The sequence below is a fragment of the Alexandromys fortis genome, unplaced genomic scaffold, assembly GCF_014885135.2.
Source record: "Alexandromys fortis isolate MF-2015 unplaced genomic scaffold, M_Fortis_MF-2015_v1.1 scaffold_207, whole genome shotgun sequence".
In the NCBI taxonomy this organism is placed as follows: domain Eukaryota; kingdom Metazoa; phylum Chordata; class Mammalia; order Rodentia; family Cricetidae; genus Alexandromys; species Alexandromys fortis.
In genome coordinates, this window is record NW_026068106.1 from 937,066 (window position 1) to 955,990 (window position 18,925).

General features: G+C 38.8%; 1 protein-coding gene across 2 annotated transcripts in view; it reads left to right on the forward strand.

The window, feature by feature from the left end:
* Tfap2d (transcription factor AP-2 delta) overlaps positions 1-18,925 on the forward strand; it is a 50,357-nt gene that overhangs the window by 12,972 nt on the left and 18,460 nt on the right. For both annotated transcript variants that reach the window (XM_050124118.1, XM_050124117.1), the window contains 3 exons: positions 1,982-2,147; positions 2,325-2,443; positions 17,745-17,886. In XM_050124118.1, the coding sequence (XP_049980075.1) occupies positions 1,982-2,147; positions 2,325-2,443; positions 17,745-17,886 (427 nt within the window). The remainder of the gene's footprint in view (positions 1-1,981; positions 2,148-2,324; positions 2,444-17,744; positions 17,887-18,925) is intronic.

Here is an 18,925-nt window from a genome sequence, read left to right on the forward strand (position 1 = left end):
ATTGTAAAACAGCTAGAAAGAATTCCAAACATCATAGGGCTGGAAATATTTTAATATTCTCACTTCCAGGTAAGGAAGCCTTTACATATTTTCATGTCCTCCCAGGTTCTTTAGGTGACAAGACCAAGGAACAAACCTGAATCTAAAGATCAGAGGTTTCTTGCTGGAACTGCTCATCTGTATTTCTTAGTAAAAGAAGATGGGGAGGGGCTGCTTGGAGACAATGCCTAAATTCTAATACAGTACTTGTTAAACCCTATTGGGTATGAACAACGCCTTTCTTCCTTCAAAACCAAGATTCTAAATGAGGACCTAATGGGATCTAAGATCCCACACTCAAGACTAGCTTCTTCCTAGGAAGCTAAAGTCGATCACCTTCTTAGTAAACCAATTTTGAGTAACAATCTTCTGTCTTTTTCTTTTTCTAATCACTAATTCCTTCCTTCCTTTCTTTTGTAATCCCCTTTTCTGAAGATGTAGCTTACCTTTACCTACAACTACAGCAAGAAAATTCTCAGAAAAAAAAATCTGAGAGGGGCTCAAGAGGTGGCTCAACTATTAAGAGCACTCACTGCCCTTGCAGAGGACCTGGATTCACTTTTTATCATCCACACCAGGCAATTTACAACTACCAGTGGTTCTGGTTCCAGGGCATCTAACACCTTCATCTGGCCCCANATTGTTCTAACCCATTTCTAATATTCTGTGTAGCCCATGAGCTGGCTTACCAGAGAGGATCTTAACCTGTGTCTGTCTGGAGTGGGAGCATCATGGCGACTCTCACTCAGCTTTTTTTTTTTTTTAGAATTTTTTTTTGTCTACTCCGCCTACCTAATTTTCTGTCCTATGAGGGCCGAGGCAGTTTCTTTATTAATAAAAAATCACTCCCACATCATTGTAGGAAATTTTTTAAAAGAAAAATCCAGTTTTGAATTACAATTGGCCTCAGAGGTCTGGGCACATATGAAGGAAGCTTTACATCCCAAGTTCATATGCCCAATATCTTAGCAGGATGAACTTTGGCTGGGGATTTTTGCAGTAAATTAGCAATTGGGCATCACGAAACTGTAACTAGTATTGCTCACCCATGAGTATGAGACATGATACCCATGAGACATGAGTATCCAAGTCTATTCTTAGCCAGTGGGAACTGTTTGAGGTTAGAGAATAGAGTATTCTGCTTCTGCAGGAATGTGAGGCTCAAGAGACTCTATCGAACTTGAAGATAGATATTCCTGTTCTAGGAAATCCATCACGGTAAAATTGTTTGGTGATGTTCTTAATGGTTATCATTTCCCTGCACCTTAACAGTAATAATAAAGCAACCATCATAACGATAATAACAGACATATTTAATGTAGGTAACTAGCTAACACTGTGTCTTGCCCTGTGTTTGTCTACCTATACTGGCTGACCATGAAGATTGAAGCATTGTGTACAGATTTGACTGTATTGTCAACTGTATCTATTGGAAATTTCTGGTGACAGGCAGATGGTTTTTAGTGTACATGAGGATTGGTATCTTTAGCTGGTGGACAGATGAGGGAAGGAAGAAGATAACTTGCAAACATTTTGGAAAAGAAAAGAATGCATCAAACGTTTTATCCCATTCTGTATGTGTGCACAGTCACACATAACTGTGAATCAATAGGAATGACTTTTGTGAGGTTAACTCTTGGATTTGGGGGCAGTAAAGTGCTGATGTGTCTCTTGATGTAACAATGTCAAAATTAACACTGTAGAGGCAACCTGTGTTGTAGGGGGTGATAATTTTGTCTAGAATTACAATGTTACACACAGATTCATTTTCTGTATGATATACAAAACCCTAATTAGTTATTAGAAGGGTATCTTTGGAGTAGCCTGACATGATGTATATGGTGGATAGACACAGCTGTTGCATGTATCTCTTGATTCTAGCTGCCTCTTACAAAGCTCTCTTCTTTTGCTATCACTAACATGTCCATTTTCCCCTCCCAAGGTGGCACCTGTGTGGTCAACCCCACAGACTTGTTTTGCTCAGTTCCTGGTCGATTGTCCCTTCTCAGTTCTACTTCCAAATACAAGGTGACCATTGCTGAGGTAAAGAGGCGTCTCTCGCCACCTGAGTGCCTCAATGCTTCACTCCTGGGAGGCATTCTGAGGAGGTAAGATGAAGCTGTTTCCTGCCACTGTGTCTCTGGTAATTGAACCGATACCACTCTCGAGCCTCCTGTCTTTTTATACCCCATCCACTGTGGTATCTTCCCCACGAGAGCTAGTCATCTCAGAATTTCTTCCAAGTTTTAACTAACCAAACAGAATTTGCATTTGATTCTGGACAGAGCAAAATCCAAGAATGGTGGCCGCTGCCTACGAGAGAAACTGGATAGGCTTGGCCTAAACCTGCCAGCTGGAAGACGGAAAGCAGCCAATGTCACCCTCCTCACTTCCTTGGTTGAAGGTATGACTTTCACGTTCTCGAAGAAATAATGAAACACTGGTCTCGGTGGTACTGCAAGCCTTGGTTTATGTTATTGCTTTACTGCAGTTCTGTTAAGGGTAATAGTCAGTGGTAATAGGGGAACTTTCTGATTAATATTGACAGTGATTGACTTTACCTTAATAAAAAATATAGCTAATTCGTGGGGTTATCAATTGACTTACTAACTTGGCAGTCATAGGGAAGATGGAAGAAGGCACTGAATGGTGTGTGGTGCTTCACCAAGTATTCCTCAGATAACAGCAGCACGGCTGTGGTCTTCTCATCTCTTTATTAGCTTAGTTTGAATCAATCTAGTTTAATCCATTGTTACTTAGTACAAGCGCCACAGGATAAACAACTTTGTAAAGTTGGTAATGTTACCGGGCTTGAAATCACATTGCGTTAGACATTATAGGCATTTTTACAGGGTCTCACTATGTTAACTCTAACTGGCTTGTAACTTGCAGACATCTGTCTGCCTCTGCCTCTCAAAAGCTGGGATTAAACACGTAGGCCACCATACACAGAAGTTTGTAGATTCTTAAAGCACATTGAAGTTCATGCTTCTGAGAAGGGGTAAACTGAGTCAGGGAGAGCATGAGGCTAAGAAGTATACAAGGAGGTGGTAATGAACTGTCAAGAGTTACTTTTTCCCTCAGATTTTCCTTCGTCACTCCTGACAAGACTAACCTGCACATTTTCATACAATTCTTTTATAAATAGTAGCTGTAGGGAGCATTAGGTTTTGTGGGTTTTAAATATAGAGGAATGCTCCTTCAAAATCTAGAATAGTGTTTTAAATACAAATGGTGGACAGCTTCCTGTCCTGGCCAAGTGTTTTAAGAACACGGCCTTGTGACTTTCATTGAGTCAGTTAGCTTATGGATGTGATGCTGGGGGGAGAGGTATGGGAAAGGCCTAGGTTATCACATTGACCTTTCCCATCTTATACATTGTAACATGTGTTTGTGTGCAGCATTAAGAATTTTTTTGACATTAGTCAGACATCGAGCACACGTTAGTAGCCTAGCTTGGGAGACTGACAGGAGGCCAGCTTGTGTTATATAATAAATTCAGGAATGCCTATGGCTACTGAGCAAAATGCTGTTAACAACAACGACAACAAAACCAAACCAATCAATCAAACAAACAAACAAAAAAAAATGAAAGGAAAACATATTGACTGCATTCTTAACATTTGTCTTTACAAAAAAAATAGCTTTGTTTAATCCATTATCAATAGCTGTCTTTGTTTTTGTTTGATTAGTTGGTTTTGGTTTGGTTTGGTTCGGTTTGGCATTTTAAGACAAAGACTCACTGGTTTGGAAAGAGTAGCCTCAAACTCACATCCATCCTCCTGCCTCGACCTCCTGAGCAATAAGATTTTAGGTATCTACCAGTAAGCCTAGCTTCATAACAGTTTTCTTTGCTCCCTGACCCACTCAACAATGTTGTTGGTAGCAACAACGACAATCACAACAGTAAGATCTTTGGCAGCAAGCATTTCATGCTAATCAAAGTTACTCTGAGAGGTTGGTCATTGCTGAATGTGAATGCAGAAGTGATCCAAATTTTAGGCTTTTTGGTATTTTGTCTTTTTATTTTCCCCTAAAGCTGAGGACCCAACCCAGGGCCTTGCTCTTGCTAGGCAAGCACTCTACCACTGAACTGAATCCCCAACCCCAACTTTTTGAATTCTATTATGATACTTAAAAGTTTGACATTCTGAATTCTTTGTGTTTAGAATTTCATGTCGGAGATTGTCAAGTAATATTTAAGTATTTTAAAATCTGAAACCAGGTGTCTGAACATTGTGGATAAAGGGTGGTAGACCGGTACTATGTCCTGAATCTTGCTTTGTGTTTGCTGTTGCTGGGAACTGATCTGTGTCAGAGACATCTTACTTATTATCCATATGCATGTACTGGCAAGGGTAGGACAAGGTTACAAGAACATGCCTAAATTATTGACTAAAAAGGAGATAGTTTCTTGCTTGTTTTAAGTAAATATATTTTTAAAAATTACTGTAGGGTTTGGGTTTTTTTTTTCTTTTTTGATTTTTTTAAGACAGGGTTCCTCTGTTTCTTTGGAGCCTGTCCTGGAACTAGCTCTTGTAGACTAGGCTAACCTCGAACTCACAGAGATCAGCCTGCCTCTCCCTCCTGAATGCTGGGATTAAAGGCATGCGCCACCACTGCCAGGCAAAAAATTATTGTAATTTTTAAAAGGTAAAGAAAGTAGATGTCATAGCAGAGATTCGGGACTCATATATATGGTAGACTATGAATAATTCATTCCCCCCATAAGAAATTCTAAAGCTATTTCCTTAACATCTAAAAATTGTCTATTAGCTTTTATTAATGTTTTAAGTTTTATTTATTTTTCATTAATATGTATGTATGATGATCTTTTGTGAATGGATATTTATGTACCATGTGTATGAATAGTACCCATTGAGGTTATGAAAGGGCATTGAATTCCCTAGGACTGGAGCTCCAGACACTTGTGAGTCACAATTGTGAGTGCTGAAAAATCAAACCTGAGTGCTCTGGAAGAGCAGCCAGTTCTCTTAACTGTTGGGTCACCTCTTCAGCCTCTCTGTCAGCTTTCTTTACACTCTGTAATCGTGTGGAAAAGATCATGCTATTTTTTTTAACCATTGTTTATGCACTTCTTTGTCTCTGGTATTTCCTACTTTATCCATGCATGCATACTTTTAAGAAATTCATTTTTAGTCTACGTGCATTGGTGTTTTGCCATGGCTGTCGGGTCCCCTAGAACTGGAATTACAGTTGTCATCTGCCATGTGGAATTGAACCCAGGTCCTCTGGAAGAGCATTCAGTGATCTTAACCACTGAGTCATCACTCCAGTTTCCCATCCATGCATCTTAATGAACAGGAACTAACCACTTGGGTCCTTTTAAAGATCGCTTAACACCATGCTTTAAACTCTTACACCCAACAGCCAAGATGAGATTAGGAGTTTTTCAAACATCCCTGTGACCCAGTACATGCGTGACGGTCAGTCAGCCCTCATAGTTTGGTATATTTGAACACAAAAGAGGCAAGATCTTGTTCCAATTTCACTCGTACATTTTTATCTTTGTAGATTTAAATACACAACTAAGAATTAAGAACATCTTCTAACATCTCTATTATGAGCTTTTGGCCTTCATTTCTCCTTCGTATTTATACTACTCTCAATTTCCATTTGTCCATTTCAGTATCTAGAGTAAAAGAGCGCTTATCAGCCTCTCAATCATATAATGGTCTAAAGTTGTTTAATCAAGTGGGCTTGTCCTCCTGAAGAGACACTGAAATAATTTCAGCGCCTTCTCTCTCTAGAAAACATGCAAGGCACTTGGCCATGGCATTTCTGTTGTGGGTTTTTTTTTTTTTTTGACATTTTTGCTCTGTGCTTATTAGCTTATTACAGGCTGGTAACATCAGTTTGCCCTGTAGCTCACAGTATAGCAGCCTCTGCAGAGTTAGTTGTTCAAATGTGCAGGAGGATTCTATGATCTAGGCCCTGCTGTCCATCACCTTTTTCTTGCGTGCAGCTTCCTACAGGCATCAGCACTTGGGGTGGGACAGAAGTTCTGTTCACCAGAGTGGAATGCTTGGTGGGTCAGTCTTGCTGCTTCTGTCGAGCTTCGTGTCGCTTTGCCAGGCAACCTCCAGGGTTCCAAAATGCCACTCATTTAAGTTGTTTGATAGAAACGCTTAAAATGGCTGTTGTGACGGAGGCCAAGTTCTCACTTGACTTCTCCCCCTTCCTCTTCCTCTTCCTGCTCTCCCACCTTTCTCAACAATGTGGAGGAGCATCAGCAAAAGAAATGTTTTATTTCCAAAGACTGCATGTGATTTCCCTTCACTCGGTTAGTTGGAACTCCTATTACTGTTACCGTCTTCTTCAGCTTCAAATACGTACATTTCCAGACCCACTCTGCCTCCTACTTCATGGGAACTAGTGTGCCACCTGCAAAATCTGTTAATCCTTAGGGCTCATTTCTTGACCTTTTAAGAATAGTATTGAAACTGGTATTGAACTTGGAATGGTTGGTTAATGTCTGTACTCCATTTTCCTCACCTATAAACAAAGACCATAGTATCTAACACAGATGGGGGGGTGCTATTTGTTACACCCGATATTGCCGCCTCCTGTGCTCAGCAGCCTAACACAGCGGCAGCTTGCTTTTCCCTGGCCGCAGTCAGACATGTTCCTCATTAGTAGTCTTTCTGTTTCTCCTAATCTCATCAGGGACCAAGAACCCAGAGTTCTTTTCTGTCTGTAATTGCACACATCTATGGGTCCCAAGAATCTTGTTCGTACAGCTTGAAGTGGGTAAAGGACTAGAACTGATCATCATGCCCCCTTTTCCTCTTTTCTCTGTGAAAATCCATTACTTGGTCAAACCTGAATGTAGGGTGAGCTTTGGGCTGTGCTGGAAAATGGAGCCTCTCTCTGAGCAGAGACTTCTCTGCAATAGCTCAAGAATATATGAAGGAAAAAGCTGAGTAGCCAAGTGTTGGTAACAAGGCTGGGAAGATAGAGATGCCTGCCACCAAGACTTACCAGTGACCTTAGTTTACTCACCTGACTTGCAGAGGTATGCTGTGTCATGTGCATCCTCAACCCTCCCTCGGAAAATAAAAAAATTCAAAATGTAACTTCTTCACTAAAAATATGTTCTCAAAAAGATAATGTTTTGATACTCTAACACCATATACGCACAACACTGTATTTTATGGGTTTTGTATAATTAATGAAATTAACATCAATTAAACATTTGTTGCCAGGCTGGCACAGAAACACCTAAAGCTAATTAATTATTACACTCTAGTTTTCTTTTACCTAAACCTCAAAACAAGTTCAGAGTGTGGTTTCTGGGGACAAATGAGCCTGTTTGGACTCATGTCTCCCTATCGCTTACTACAGGGAGGTGCATCCGTTACTGCTGGAAGTGTTCTTATCTGTGATTCAGCATAGGTAGCAGCATCGTACTCAAGAGGTAGTGGTGAAGATTCAGCACAATACGTACAAACCCCTGAGCATGATGAGCAGCCCAAAGGCAAGCGCTCAGGATGTCTTAGTAATCACTATTCTCAAACAAGAAAACTAAAGTGAGGAGATTAACTGTTCTGTATAGGATTATACAGTGGGAGACCACAGGGAGAAGAGCCCAGTTCTTCAGCTTTGCAAACCCTAAGTCTGTTTTCCATTCTGATTTGTTTTTGTTGCATAGTGAACTGCCACAGAGTTGAGTCTTCACTTGAATAAAAGAACAGGCTGGAGGCTACAGTCTGTTTTATTATTATTATTATTATTATTATTATTATTTTACTTTGTATAGCACCCTTGCCATCCCTGTGAACTCTAAGCAGGCATTCCCACCTCTCTTCTACCACTACCAACTATAAGTTTGAAAATCTTGATTACTCTTCTGCCATTTAATTCTCCAGAGTTCTTCTAATTTGTAGTAATCAATAACATTATTAAAAAGTTACTAACAAAATTTACAAAACTCTTCCACTAAAAACATAATAGACTTGTATCTTTAAAATAAGTGAAAAGTGTGTGTGTGTGTGTTTACTCAGGTATAGAAAGTTCAGAGAATAACCCCATGGTGGTCCTCACTTTCCACCTTGTTTATCCTGGTTCATGAACTCCCAGAAATTCTCCTTTCTTTACCACCCATCTTGCCGTAGAGTGCAGGAATAACAGAAAAGGACTACATCATTGCCTTTATTTTTGTTCTGGGTATCGAAACACAGGTCTTCTCTTTTGCACAGCAATTGCTTTACCAGCCAAGTCATTGCGTCAACCTATTAGAAGTGATCTTATCATCCATATTCAGTCTCCTGTGTCTCTGATCCTGAACTCGTATGTCTGCATTTCCAATAATAAAGAAAATGTAACTTCTACAGCACAAAATGTTTTCCTGTAGGCCAGAGAGCTGGCAAGTGGAGTTACCAAGTGTTGTAGTCCATGATATTTTTCCCCCTTTGGAGAGAACTATTGTTAATTCTTTGTGGCTTGAAGAGAAGAAACCAAACCAAACCAAAAAAGCAAAATAAAGACCCTTAGAATTGTTATTCCTCTGTCTTAATGATACCATTTGTTTAATCCATGCTCAACCCTGGGAGTTTAGGAGTTTCCTCCACACAGCCATCAGTAACAGGGGCTTATTTTGATAAACAAGGCTAAAGGGCTAATCTGGAATGATCATGGCATGTGTGTATGTCTAAATAGGCCATCACCCTCCAAACAGCTCCTTCTCAGGCCTTCCAGACATCGCATCCTCATTAGTCACAATCACCTGCGTTCTAAGATTGCACATAATGTGGAAAGCATAGCTGAGGCACCTCTGCTGGTGCTCACTTTAGTTACACAACCACCAGGAAGAATAGGAAGTAGGGGACCCTAGTTTTCCCCTTCTGCACAGAGAGAATCTGACACTGTCATGTCTTTGGGGGCATGGTTTTGCATTTCAAAAGCTAACAGTGGAATTGACCTCAATATATTTAATTATAGCAGAACTTATGGTTGTTACTCATTCTAAGGCCTCTTTGGGCTTTTTTTTTCTCCCTTCAGGCCGTTGAGAATTGCAGATAAATTTCATCTTAGCACAAAAAGGTTCCTAAGAAGTAGATTCTGCTTTGATACCTGATAATTAGGTAACAATTAAATATTGTTATGTAATATCTGAGGTCTCTTTCTTCAGGTTTCAGTAAATGGCGTCAGCGAGTCTATCTATCCTGCAGGATACCATGGACACCCGTACACCACTTGGAGATTATCTCCTTAAACTCTCTTCTTCCTTGCTACTCCCCAGATTTCTCTTCTTACTTCTCTTCATTTTACCTTTTGATCCATTTTGCGGGGAGGAAAGTTATTTGTTTACTGAGGCAGAAGATACAGGAGGCTACACAATTTAGTCTCCACTTGAAAATGTGCTCAAGGGGTCCATATACTCCTCTTCCTCCTGACAGAGAACCTGAGGGTATGTGTGAGTCTGTTGGCCACAGTCTTTGGTCCATTGTTCATTCCTCACCCTCATACTTAGCAGGCTTTGCTGAAGAATGTGCATGTTCACACCGTTTTACAGTTCCTTTCTTCACTCTTTCCAACAATTTGCTTTACAAAGACTGTGGCTCAGCTGATAAACTGTTCAAAGACTTAATTTCAGAATTTTTTCTATTCCTTACCTTTTTTTTGAAATTCATCGGACTTTAATCAAATTATAGATTATACTGAAATAACGAAGTCTTAAAAATATCTTTGTTTAATATACAAGGAAATTCTTGAGTTCAAAATGAATGAAATCTTTCTAAGGGAGTAGAGAATGATTCTGTTCCTTTATGAATATATTTTTGAACAAACAACAAATGAAAACACTACAAAGTCCAAATGTTGTGAATGGATTTACAGTCTTTTTCCAAGGCAACCAATTATTTTCACAGAAGAAAGCCAACACAACTTGTCGTTCTGCTTCATTCCAAGGATATATGCATATATGTGTTCATTTCATTTCTGATAGATAGTAGTCTATGACATGACTTTGGACTTTATATTTTTGTACTTTGTCTTAATACTCATTCTTTTAGTCACATATATGAGCTGTTGGTTCTTTTAAACATTGATGACAATATATTTAGTTAACACATTAAATTTTATTTTCATTTTGAATTATTTCCATTATTCTTTGAATTTATAATATATTTGCATCATTTCTTCATCCCTTTAATCCCTCCAAACCTTCCTACATACTCTTCCTTGCTCTTTTTTCAAATCCGTGCCATCTTTTTTCATTAATTGTTTTTACATACAAGTAAAGCGTACAGATTAAGCCAATTGTACTTATGTAAGGAGGAACATAGACACATTGCAATTTGATGAGTCTTCTGCTTAATATCTCTAAAGCATTTTCAGCTTTTGACAATTTAAATAGTGCTACAATAAATACCCTCCTGTTTATAGGCTTAATTATACAGAGTGGTAAATTCTTAGAAACAATGTTCCAGCCTCAAAGGATAGTGCACTTGCAATTTTGATAGACTATAGGCAGATTATTCTCAGTTGCTGTTATAAATGTATATTTTTATAAATAGATTTATTTGTTTGTTTGTTTGTTTATATGAGTGCTCTACCTGCACATAGGACTTTATGTCAGAAGAAGGCATCTAATTCGACTACAGATAGTTGTGAGCTACTATGTGGCTGCTGGAAATAAAACTCAGGACCTCTGGAAGAGCAGCCAGTGCTCTTTAACCACTGAGCCATCTCTCCAGACCCATAAATGTGTATTCTTATGACAATGTGGGTAAGGCATTTTCATGGGAGCCTCCCTGTGTTTGAATATAAGTCACTTATTCTAGGGTTTTTAATGTTTGCCAACTTGATAAATTAAAGAAAATCTCTCTTAAAATCTAGAATCAACACATGCTTAGAAATTTTTGAGCTTTATTTTCTATATACTGACTTTGTGTTTAGAGAGTAACTTTTGATATTTTCAAATTCTAGCAAAACTGATTGTTGCAAACCTCCTTTACCCCCAGATTTTATTTTTTTTCTACTGTTACAGGGATATGTTGCTTATTTAAATCTTTTGGTTTAAATTCATTGTCTAATAATTTCAGCCATATATGCTTATAATGTTCTTTAATCATAATCCCTATCCCATTATCCTCTTTAATTCCTTTCTTCTCAGCATTTTCAGGCATTTGACTTTTCTGTTGATGAAGTCATATTTCTCACATAGTTTTTGAAGTTTCAGTTTTGATTTTAGTACCTTCAGATTCAAAATCGCAAAAGAATCATCCCAGGTTTTCAATTACTTTGTGGTTTAACTTTTTCTACTTAAATTTTTATCCATCTGGAATTTGTTTTGTTCTTGGATATATGGTATAGGTCCAACTTTATTTCTTTCCAGATGGCCACCCAGTTGTCCTAACACCTTTTATTGGTAATCCATCATTTCTCTACTAACTTGAAAAACAAGCTACACCTCAGTTTATTTCTCAATTTGAGTGTTCTTTTTTAATACAGCAATGTCTTTGTTTCCTTAATTATGCTATTTTTATTCCTATTACCACATTCCCCATTTTGTTTCCAGAATTTATATCAGCCAGTTTTGTCAGTCTTTGAAGAACATACAGCTAGACGGAACTCATACAACTTATCAGTAACTCGGTGACTACTGCCTTCCCCTGATGGAACCCACAGAATTCTTATAGGGGGGATTATATGTAGTCTATCTGCATAATGCTTTTCCCTCCTCTGAGGGGACAGATTTTCAACCACAGCTGAATAGAACAACTTGAGGAGCTTTCGGGAAAAAGCTCATGCCTTAATACCAGAGATTAACTGATATTGGTGAAATCCAGTGGGTTTTTTTTTAAAGCAAAAACATGAGTTAGAAGTATAGAAAGGGTTCAGAAACTATGTCTTCAAGTGTTGCTTGTTTTATCAAATAGCTCCACTGACATAATGACAGATTCTTGCTTGCACGTGTTTGTAGTATGAAGTCAGTCTTTCTAGCAAATTTCTTTGGTTTGGTTTTTGTACAATATTTGTTGGAGTGTCTCACAGCATGATTATGATTAACCAATAAAATATTTGAGTGGCTGGTTGTCTCAGATCAGGAATTCTGATCATGGCAGGGCATTGAAGGAAGTGTAGAATAAAACACAATGTGGATGCCTGAAAAACATTCACCCCTTTTCTAGAGAAATTCTCTGGTTATGAGACACATGGTTATGTCAAAGATTCAGTGAGGTGGTGCTTAGACTGCTTTCGTTTCAGAATTAGCTAAAACACAGCAGAAATGTTAACTTTGTGTTTCAGATCTAGGATTTAATGGTAATGTCATATTACAAGAGAATTCATTTGCAGAGCCTTGCAGTGCAGACCCATGATCACAGCTACTCAGGAGACCGAGGCAGGAGGATTACAAGTGTAGGACCTGTCTTGGCTACAGAATAAATTCAAGGCCAGAATGAGCAATTTAGTGAGACCCTATCCCATAAATGGAAAGTGGAAAGGGTTGAGGGTAAGAAAGAAAGAGGATTCAGTGTTAGAATACTTTCTTAGAAAGTGCAAGGTCTTGGGTTGAATCTCCAATAGTGCAGTAGAGAGAGAGAGAGAGAGAGAGAGAGAGGAATTTATTAATATAATTATCTAGGTTTAAAACTTTCCAATGCTCATAGGTACCCATTCAAATAACCTGTTCTTTCCCCATACATGAAAATAAGATTGAAATCATATGGGGAAAATATTTAAAATATATGAGTTCTTGTCTTTATTACATGCTGCAATAGTAAATTAAAGCTAATTTTGTGGCAAAAATTTTACAGTGACCATTGGTAAGGTTTTCTAAGAAATTACAAGGTTGGGCTGGAGAGATGGCTTAGGGGTTGAGAGCACTGGCTGCTCTTCCAGAGGACTGAGTTCAATTCCCAGTAACCACATGGTGGCTCACAACCAGCTACAATGAGATTTGGCTCCCACTTCTGGCCTGTAGGCATACATGCAGGCAGAACACTGTATACATAATAAATAAATAAATCTAAAAAAATTTACAAGGATACAGTTTCATTTTCCACAGATCATTGTTGAAATTTTAGTTTTAGAAATCACACTTTTCCTAAAATAGAATTTTTTTTAAAAAAATCCTTCATAGCAATACACAAGTTTCAAAAGTCAGGTGTGTTTATTTCTAATTTTAAAGTAAATCCAGGCACTGGAGAGATGGATGTGAAATTACGAGCCCATACTCCTTTTCCAGAAGACAAGAGCTCAGTTCCCAGCACCCACATCAAACATCTCATAGTTGCCTGTAACTCCAGCTGCAGGAAATTCCAGGCCTTCTGGCTTCCAGTCACCCATAAACACATGACATATGCCTACAAAGACACACACACACACACACACACACACACACACACACACACACACACAAGTGAATGAAAAGAAATCTTTAAAAATAATAAATACAGATCCATTCCTTTAGAAGCCCAAACCTCAGTACAATAGTCAATTGACTTTTCATGAGGAAATACTTTGCCATTATCTTTCCCCTTAATTGTTTTTCTAATATTTTCTCCCAGAATTATACTTTTGCTTTGATGTATACAGAACCGAATCCCCAGAGACCTGGCAAGCAAGTTTCATGCTGGGGTTTGGCCAATGTTTTGGAATCTACCTGTACCTGCTTTTTAAGATCATTGTTTACTAATATCACTTAAAACACTGTATCAACTCTCCATCTCTCTGTGGCGGCCCATTTTACAGATGGGAATTGGTTATCAATTGGCACATACACCTAAACCCTTTGCAAGCCTTGGGCTAGGCAGTGTGGACTTCTCAATTGAGACATTCTTTTCTATTTATTTTTTAATTTCAATTTTGCATTCCAAACACAGTTCTCCCTTCCAACCCTCCTCCTGACCCCCTCATTCCCCCCAAGCACACCTCCCATCAACTCCTTCCAATGTGTAAGAGCTCTCATGGGGAGACAACAAAGTCCAGCATGCTAATTTGGGGAAGGACCAAGCCCCTGCATTGAATCTGAGCATGGCATCCCACTATAAGAAAAAGACTCCAGGAAGCTAGCTCATGCACCAGGCATAGATCCTGGTCCTACTGCCATGGATCCCTCAGCTATTCTAAGCTTCACCAATGTCTCCCACATATAGAGAGAGGCATTCCTGACATGAAATAAAATTAATCTAGTTTTCAAAGTTAAGATGTCACCGTTTGTGCTTAAAGGGTAGATGCCCAAGTGGCACAGTAAATTGAAATAAACAGAAAGTTTAAACCCACGCAGAACCACAGAATCTTACCTCATCCTTTAGAGGAGGTGTTAGTGGCCACTCATGAGACAGGGAGGGGAAATGTTCTTGTTCCTTCCTAGGATGCTCTCTCCACCACAGGTAACTAACTGCCTATGGCTCGGAATCAGAGAAATTCACAGATCCTTTTTTGCACAAACCAATCAAAACTCATAGATGCTTATCCATATACTTTTGTTTTTTTTCCTAAGCCTGTTGACACTAAGTCATCTGCTATAAAGGATTCTGCCTTGCATGTTACATTGTTTTAGAATACTATGTTTTAATTGACAGATACATTATCCATTCATTCTTAGATTTCCACACACAACGCTTTTGTGGCATGATACCCACTTCTAAACTACATATCAGAATGTCTTCACTTGCGGCTTCTTTGATGTAGCATCACTATAGATCCTGTAACAATGTTACACTCCAAGCTACAGAAAGCAGTGAACAGAGCTAAGGGAAGGAAGGGTGGGGCTGTCAGTGTAAATGTAAAACAGCAGCTCTTCTCCTTAAACCGGCTGTAAAACTATCACATGGTGAGAGCCTTGCATAGAATGGGGACAAATCATCAAAGACCAGATTCTAGCAAACTCAAGAGGCCTGCTGCCATTCTCCTGTTGGCACTGTTTACTTGTCGCTGGTTCTCAGCCTGTGAGTTGCCATTCCTTTGGGGGTCTAAGGACATTGTCACAGGAGTTGCCTAAAGACCAACTGAAAACACAGATATTTGCATAACAGTAACAAAATTACAGTTACGAAGTAGCAACAAAAAATAATTTTATATATGTGGAATCACCACAGCAGGAAAAGCTGTATTGAAGGGTTGCAGAATTAGGAAGGCTGAGAAGCACTGAACTATGTAAAAGTCTCTGGTAAAACGTTACTTAAGTATCTGGATCTGTGTGAAGAATGGTATGTGTGGCTACTCTGATATATGCCACTTGGCTTGCTATATAAAGCTGCAGGAGAGCGTGGTCCATGCTGTCATTGAGCAGGTTTGAAGTAACCTTTGCACTTAAGAACTGCACATTTAATATCCTCTGGTCAGGTGAAATAACATTCAGTATTTGATGGATCCAACTTTTGATCTTCAAGTGTGAAATTTCACAAATAATTCATTTTGTCATTTTTTTCTAGTAAAAGTGATCACAGAAAAGCATTGCCACATCCTTTAAAAATCCTTAGTTAATTTTTTCAAAATATAAACATATCTTCTTCCTGAATCAGGGCGATAAACTGTTGATAACCAACATTTTAAAAACGCTGCTTGTTCCTTGTAGCATTACTCAAAACAATGGCCCCCATTAAATACTGAGTATACAAAGACCCTTCATATTTAGCCACAGCATCTCTGTTCTAAGTGCAGGGAAACTTGATGTTTCCACACAAGTACTTGAAGCGCTCATTTGTGGTGTGTGGGGCATTCTTAGTCAGCTAATCACAAAATGCTATCTGTACTGATAGGCTTGTTTCATTGAGACCTTCCCCCCATTGAGTTAGGCTCTTTTGCAAAGCTCTAGAAGAGGTTATCTTATACTGTGAGAATAAGAAAAATGTTTGTAACATGAATGATTAGATAAGAAAATCACTGGCAATATTAGCATTTATAAATAATAAATAAGATGTAAATATACTCGCATCCATGAAGCTGCCTTATTTTTTTTTTACCATTTATTGATATTTGTTCACTTTGAAAATTCCAACCAGGTTCCCTACTACATGTCAGATACAGCAGTTTACCTTGCTGTTCAAATGCTCTTTTCTTTTCTGAAATAGACAAAAAGGAACCCTCAAAAATTTAAAAATCTTCTCTTTTTTTGTATTATTTTAGCTTTAATTGTGTGTGTCTGTGTAGAGGAATGTGCACGTGAGTACGCGTACCTGAGGAGATTAGAAGAGGGTGTGGGATCCTCTAGAGATGGGGTCACAGGCAGGCATGAGCCACCCCATGTACATCCTCTGTGAGAGCAGTGCACATGCCCAACTGCTCAGCCCCTGCCCCAGTGCTCCACCAGTTCAGACTTACCCAGTAGACACAGAGCATGTAAATGAGGGTAACGGTGTGTCTCGTGGGTACAAATCCTTGCCTAGCATGTGTCCCTGACTTCATGATATCCTTTCCTACTCCTTCCCTCCCTCTCATCCAACGTATCTGCACATCATATCAACAAATCATAATTAAGGCATCTCTAGTCTTGTTTCTTTTATTTAGCATACTGCAGGGGGAAAGTCTGAAAAGACTAAATATAGAACCCAGGTTAGTGATACCCAAACTGATGTCTTTGAGAGGTGTGTGGTATTTATTATTTATTCTGGAAATAACATAGATAGATGTGTAGTACAATGAATACCTATGTGACAGAGTACATGTAGTGTATGAAGAATAAACATATGGGTTTTCATTGCAAAATTCTTTCAGCTTTGCTCTGTGTTTTCAAAAAATGTGTCTGAGAAAAGTTTTTATTAGAATATTTTAGCTATAAGAAAGGTTAAGAGTAATTTTTTTGTGGGGACTACTTCCTGAATATTAGTTTCTCAATGATCTGTGATCCTCAACTGCCTTCCTGCTTTTTACAACTGTTAACTTTGTGAATGTAAATTTTCCAAACCAAAGGGCTTATTTTAAGTAGGAAAACAACTTTTTACTAAGGATATTTTAATGATGTCACCTAGTGTCTCCTATTAACCTAGTCTACCAACTATCCTTATGCACTTCCAAGTGTCCATTCATCATCTAGTCTGTTGTTCTGTGAGCACACCACAAGTTCAAGTCAGTAACTACTTAGTGTTACACTGGACAGCTATTAAAGAAGGGTCACGTGATATTTGCACCAGCCTGATTTTTTTTTCTTTGCTTCTTTGTGGAAAGGTTTGATTAACTATGTGGATATTGAGTAACCTTGCCCCATGTATTATGCAAATAATAATAATAATAATAATTGGTGTAACATTTAATTTTGCTAAGTGTAACAACTTCCAAAGACTTTTGAGCTCATTTCTGGATATTTTCCTCAGTCTCATAGAGAAGTCATCAGAATGGCTCATCTGCAGATAACAGACGTAGGACTGAGCAGCAGCAAAAGGTTATACCCAAGGAGCTTTTCTCTTTGTTGTTGTTGAGTAGCATCTTGGAAGTCTTTTTTCTGTTATGCCATGAGACATTCAAAGGAAAGAGTCAAAACTCTGAGCCACAGTGTTTGCTCTCTTTTCTTCTCCGCCGTCCACGGGTTTGCCTAGGAAGTTCTCTGTCCCTTTGTTTTCATCAGCATTCCTCACAGGTGACATTCCCTCCCAATTTTATCCTTGCATTATTTAAACTGGATAGAGGTGAAGTGATGCATCTGAGCACAGCCCTGTGTGAGAGCTGGGGAATGTGGCAGCAGTGCTGTTGTAAGGTAGGGTATCCGTACGACACTCCCCTGTGCTTTCTGCCAACAGGTGAGGCTTTGCACTTGGCTCGGGATTTTGGCTACACATGTGAAACGGAGTTTCCAGCCAAGGCAGTAGGAGAACATCTTGCCAGACAACATATGGAACAGAAAGAACAGACAGCACGGAAAAAGATGATCCTAGCAACCAAGTAAGTGCTGTAGGGATGTATCTGTGGACCCCCAGCCCCAGTGTTCCTGTTTCCTTTGACTGAAGACAGTCTAGAAAGCAAGAGTTCTCTAGAAACAAGGGGGCTCACACTCCAGAATATAAACAGATTCACCAAGACTCTCTACCATCCGTACCAAGGCGTCAAGGTTCACATGATTAGACAAGGCGTCAAGGTTCACATGATTAGACATGGGGCTTTCAAGGAAATTCTCAGATATACAGAAATTAGGTCAACTATGTGACCCCCACAGCTAAAGACACTTACTGGCAAGGCTAACAAACCTGAGTTTAATCTCAAGGGCTCCTATTATGAAAAAAAAAAACAAAGAGAGAAAAGCAAACAGACTGCTGCAAGGTACCATCTGACTTCCGCTTGTGTGTCAAGGCATGTGCATGCACAAATACACACACACTCACACACACAGAGTGTAAAATATAATAAACGTTTTAAATATACATGAACTACAAAGTTCTTTCAGTGAGATATCCAATCACCGATTTGCTTCTGCAGATTGATCCATATGACCCTTTGCTACTTTGATAAATAATAGATTTTATTGTATTTAACTATAATTTATAAAATACACAGTTACAGATAAATAGCATTGATTACCTGCAGTTACCCTCCTAAACCATCTTTATTTCTTCTGTTTGGCAATTGACCAGATATTTTGGTATAGTTTGGATAGTTGTTTAGGCAGAAAGAAAGTTGTTTAGCCAGACACATTTCAAACTAGACATGGTTCTTGTTTACTTGGTTGATAGAAAACACAAGAAAGTCTCATCACTAAATTAGAAATCAGTACACCTCTCATTTGATGGACGGTAAGCAAAGTCAGGAAAGTTAGTAATCTTCACTGTCATTACCTTAACAGCCATCACCAGTAGAAACACAGAACTTTAAATCCAGAAATCAGCCAAAAAAATGTTACCTCCTTAAGGACAATGACGCAAGTGATAAAGTTAGAACGCTGTGAGTCACTGAAGATCGTCTTTGTTACATAATTCATAATATGACA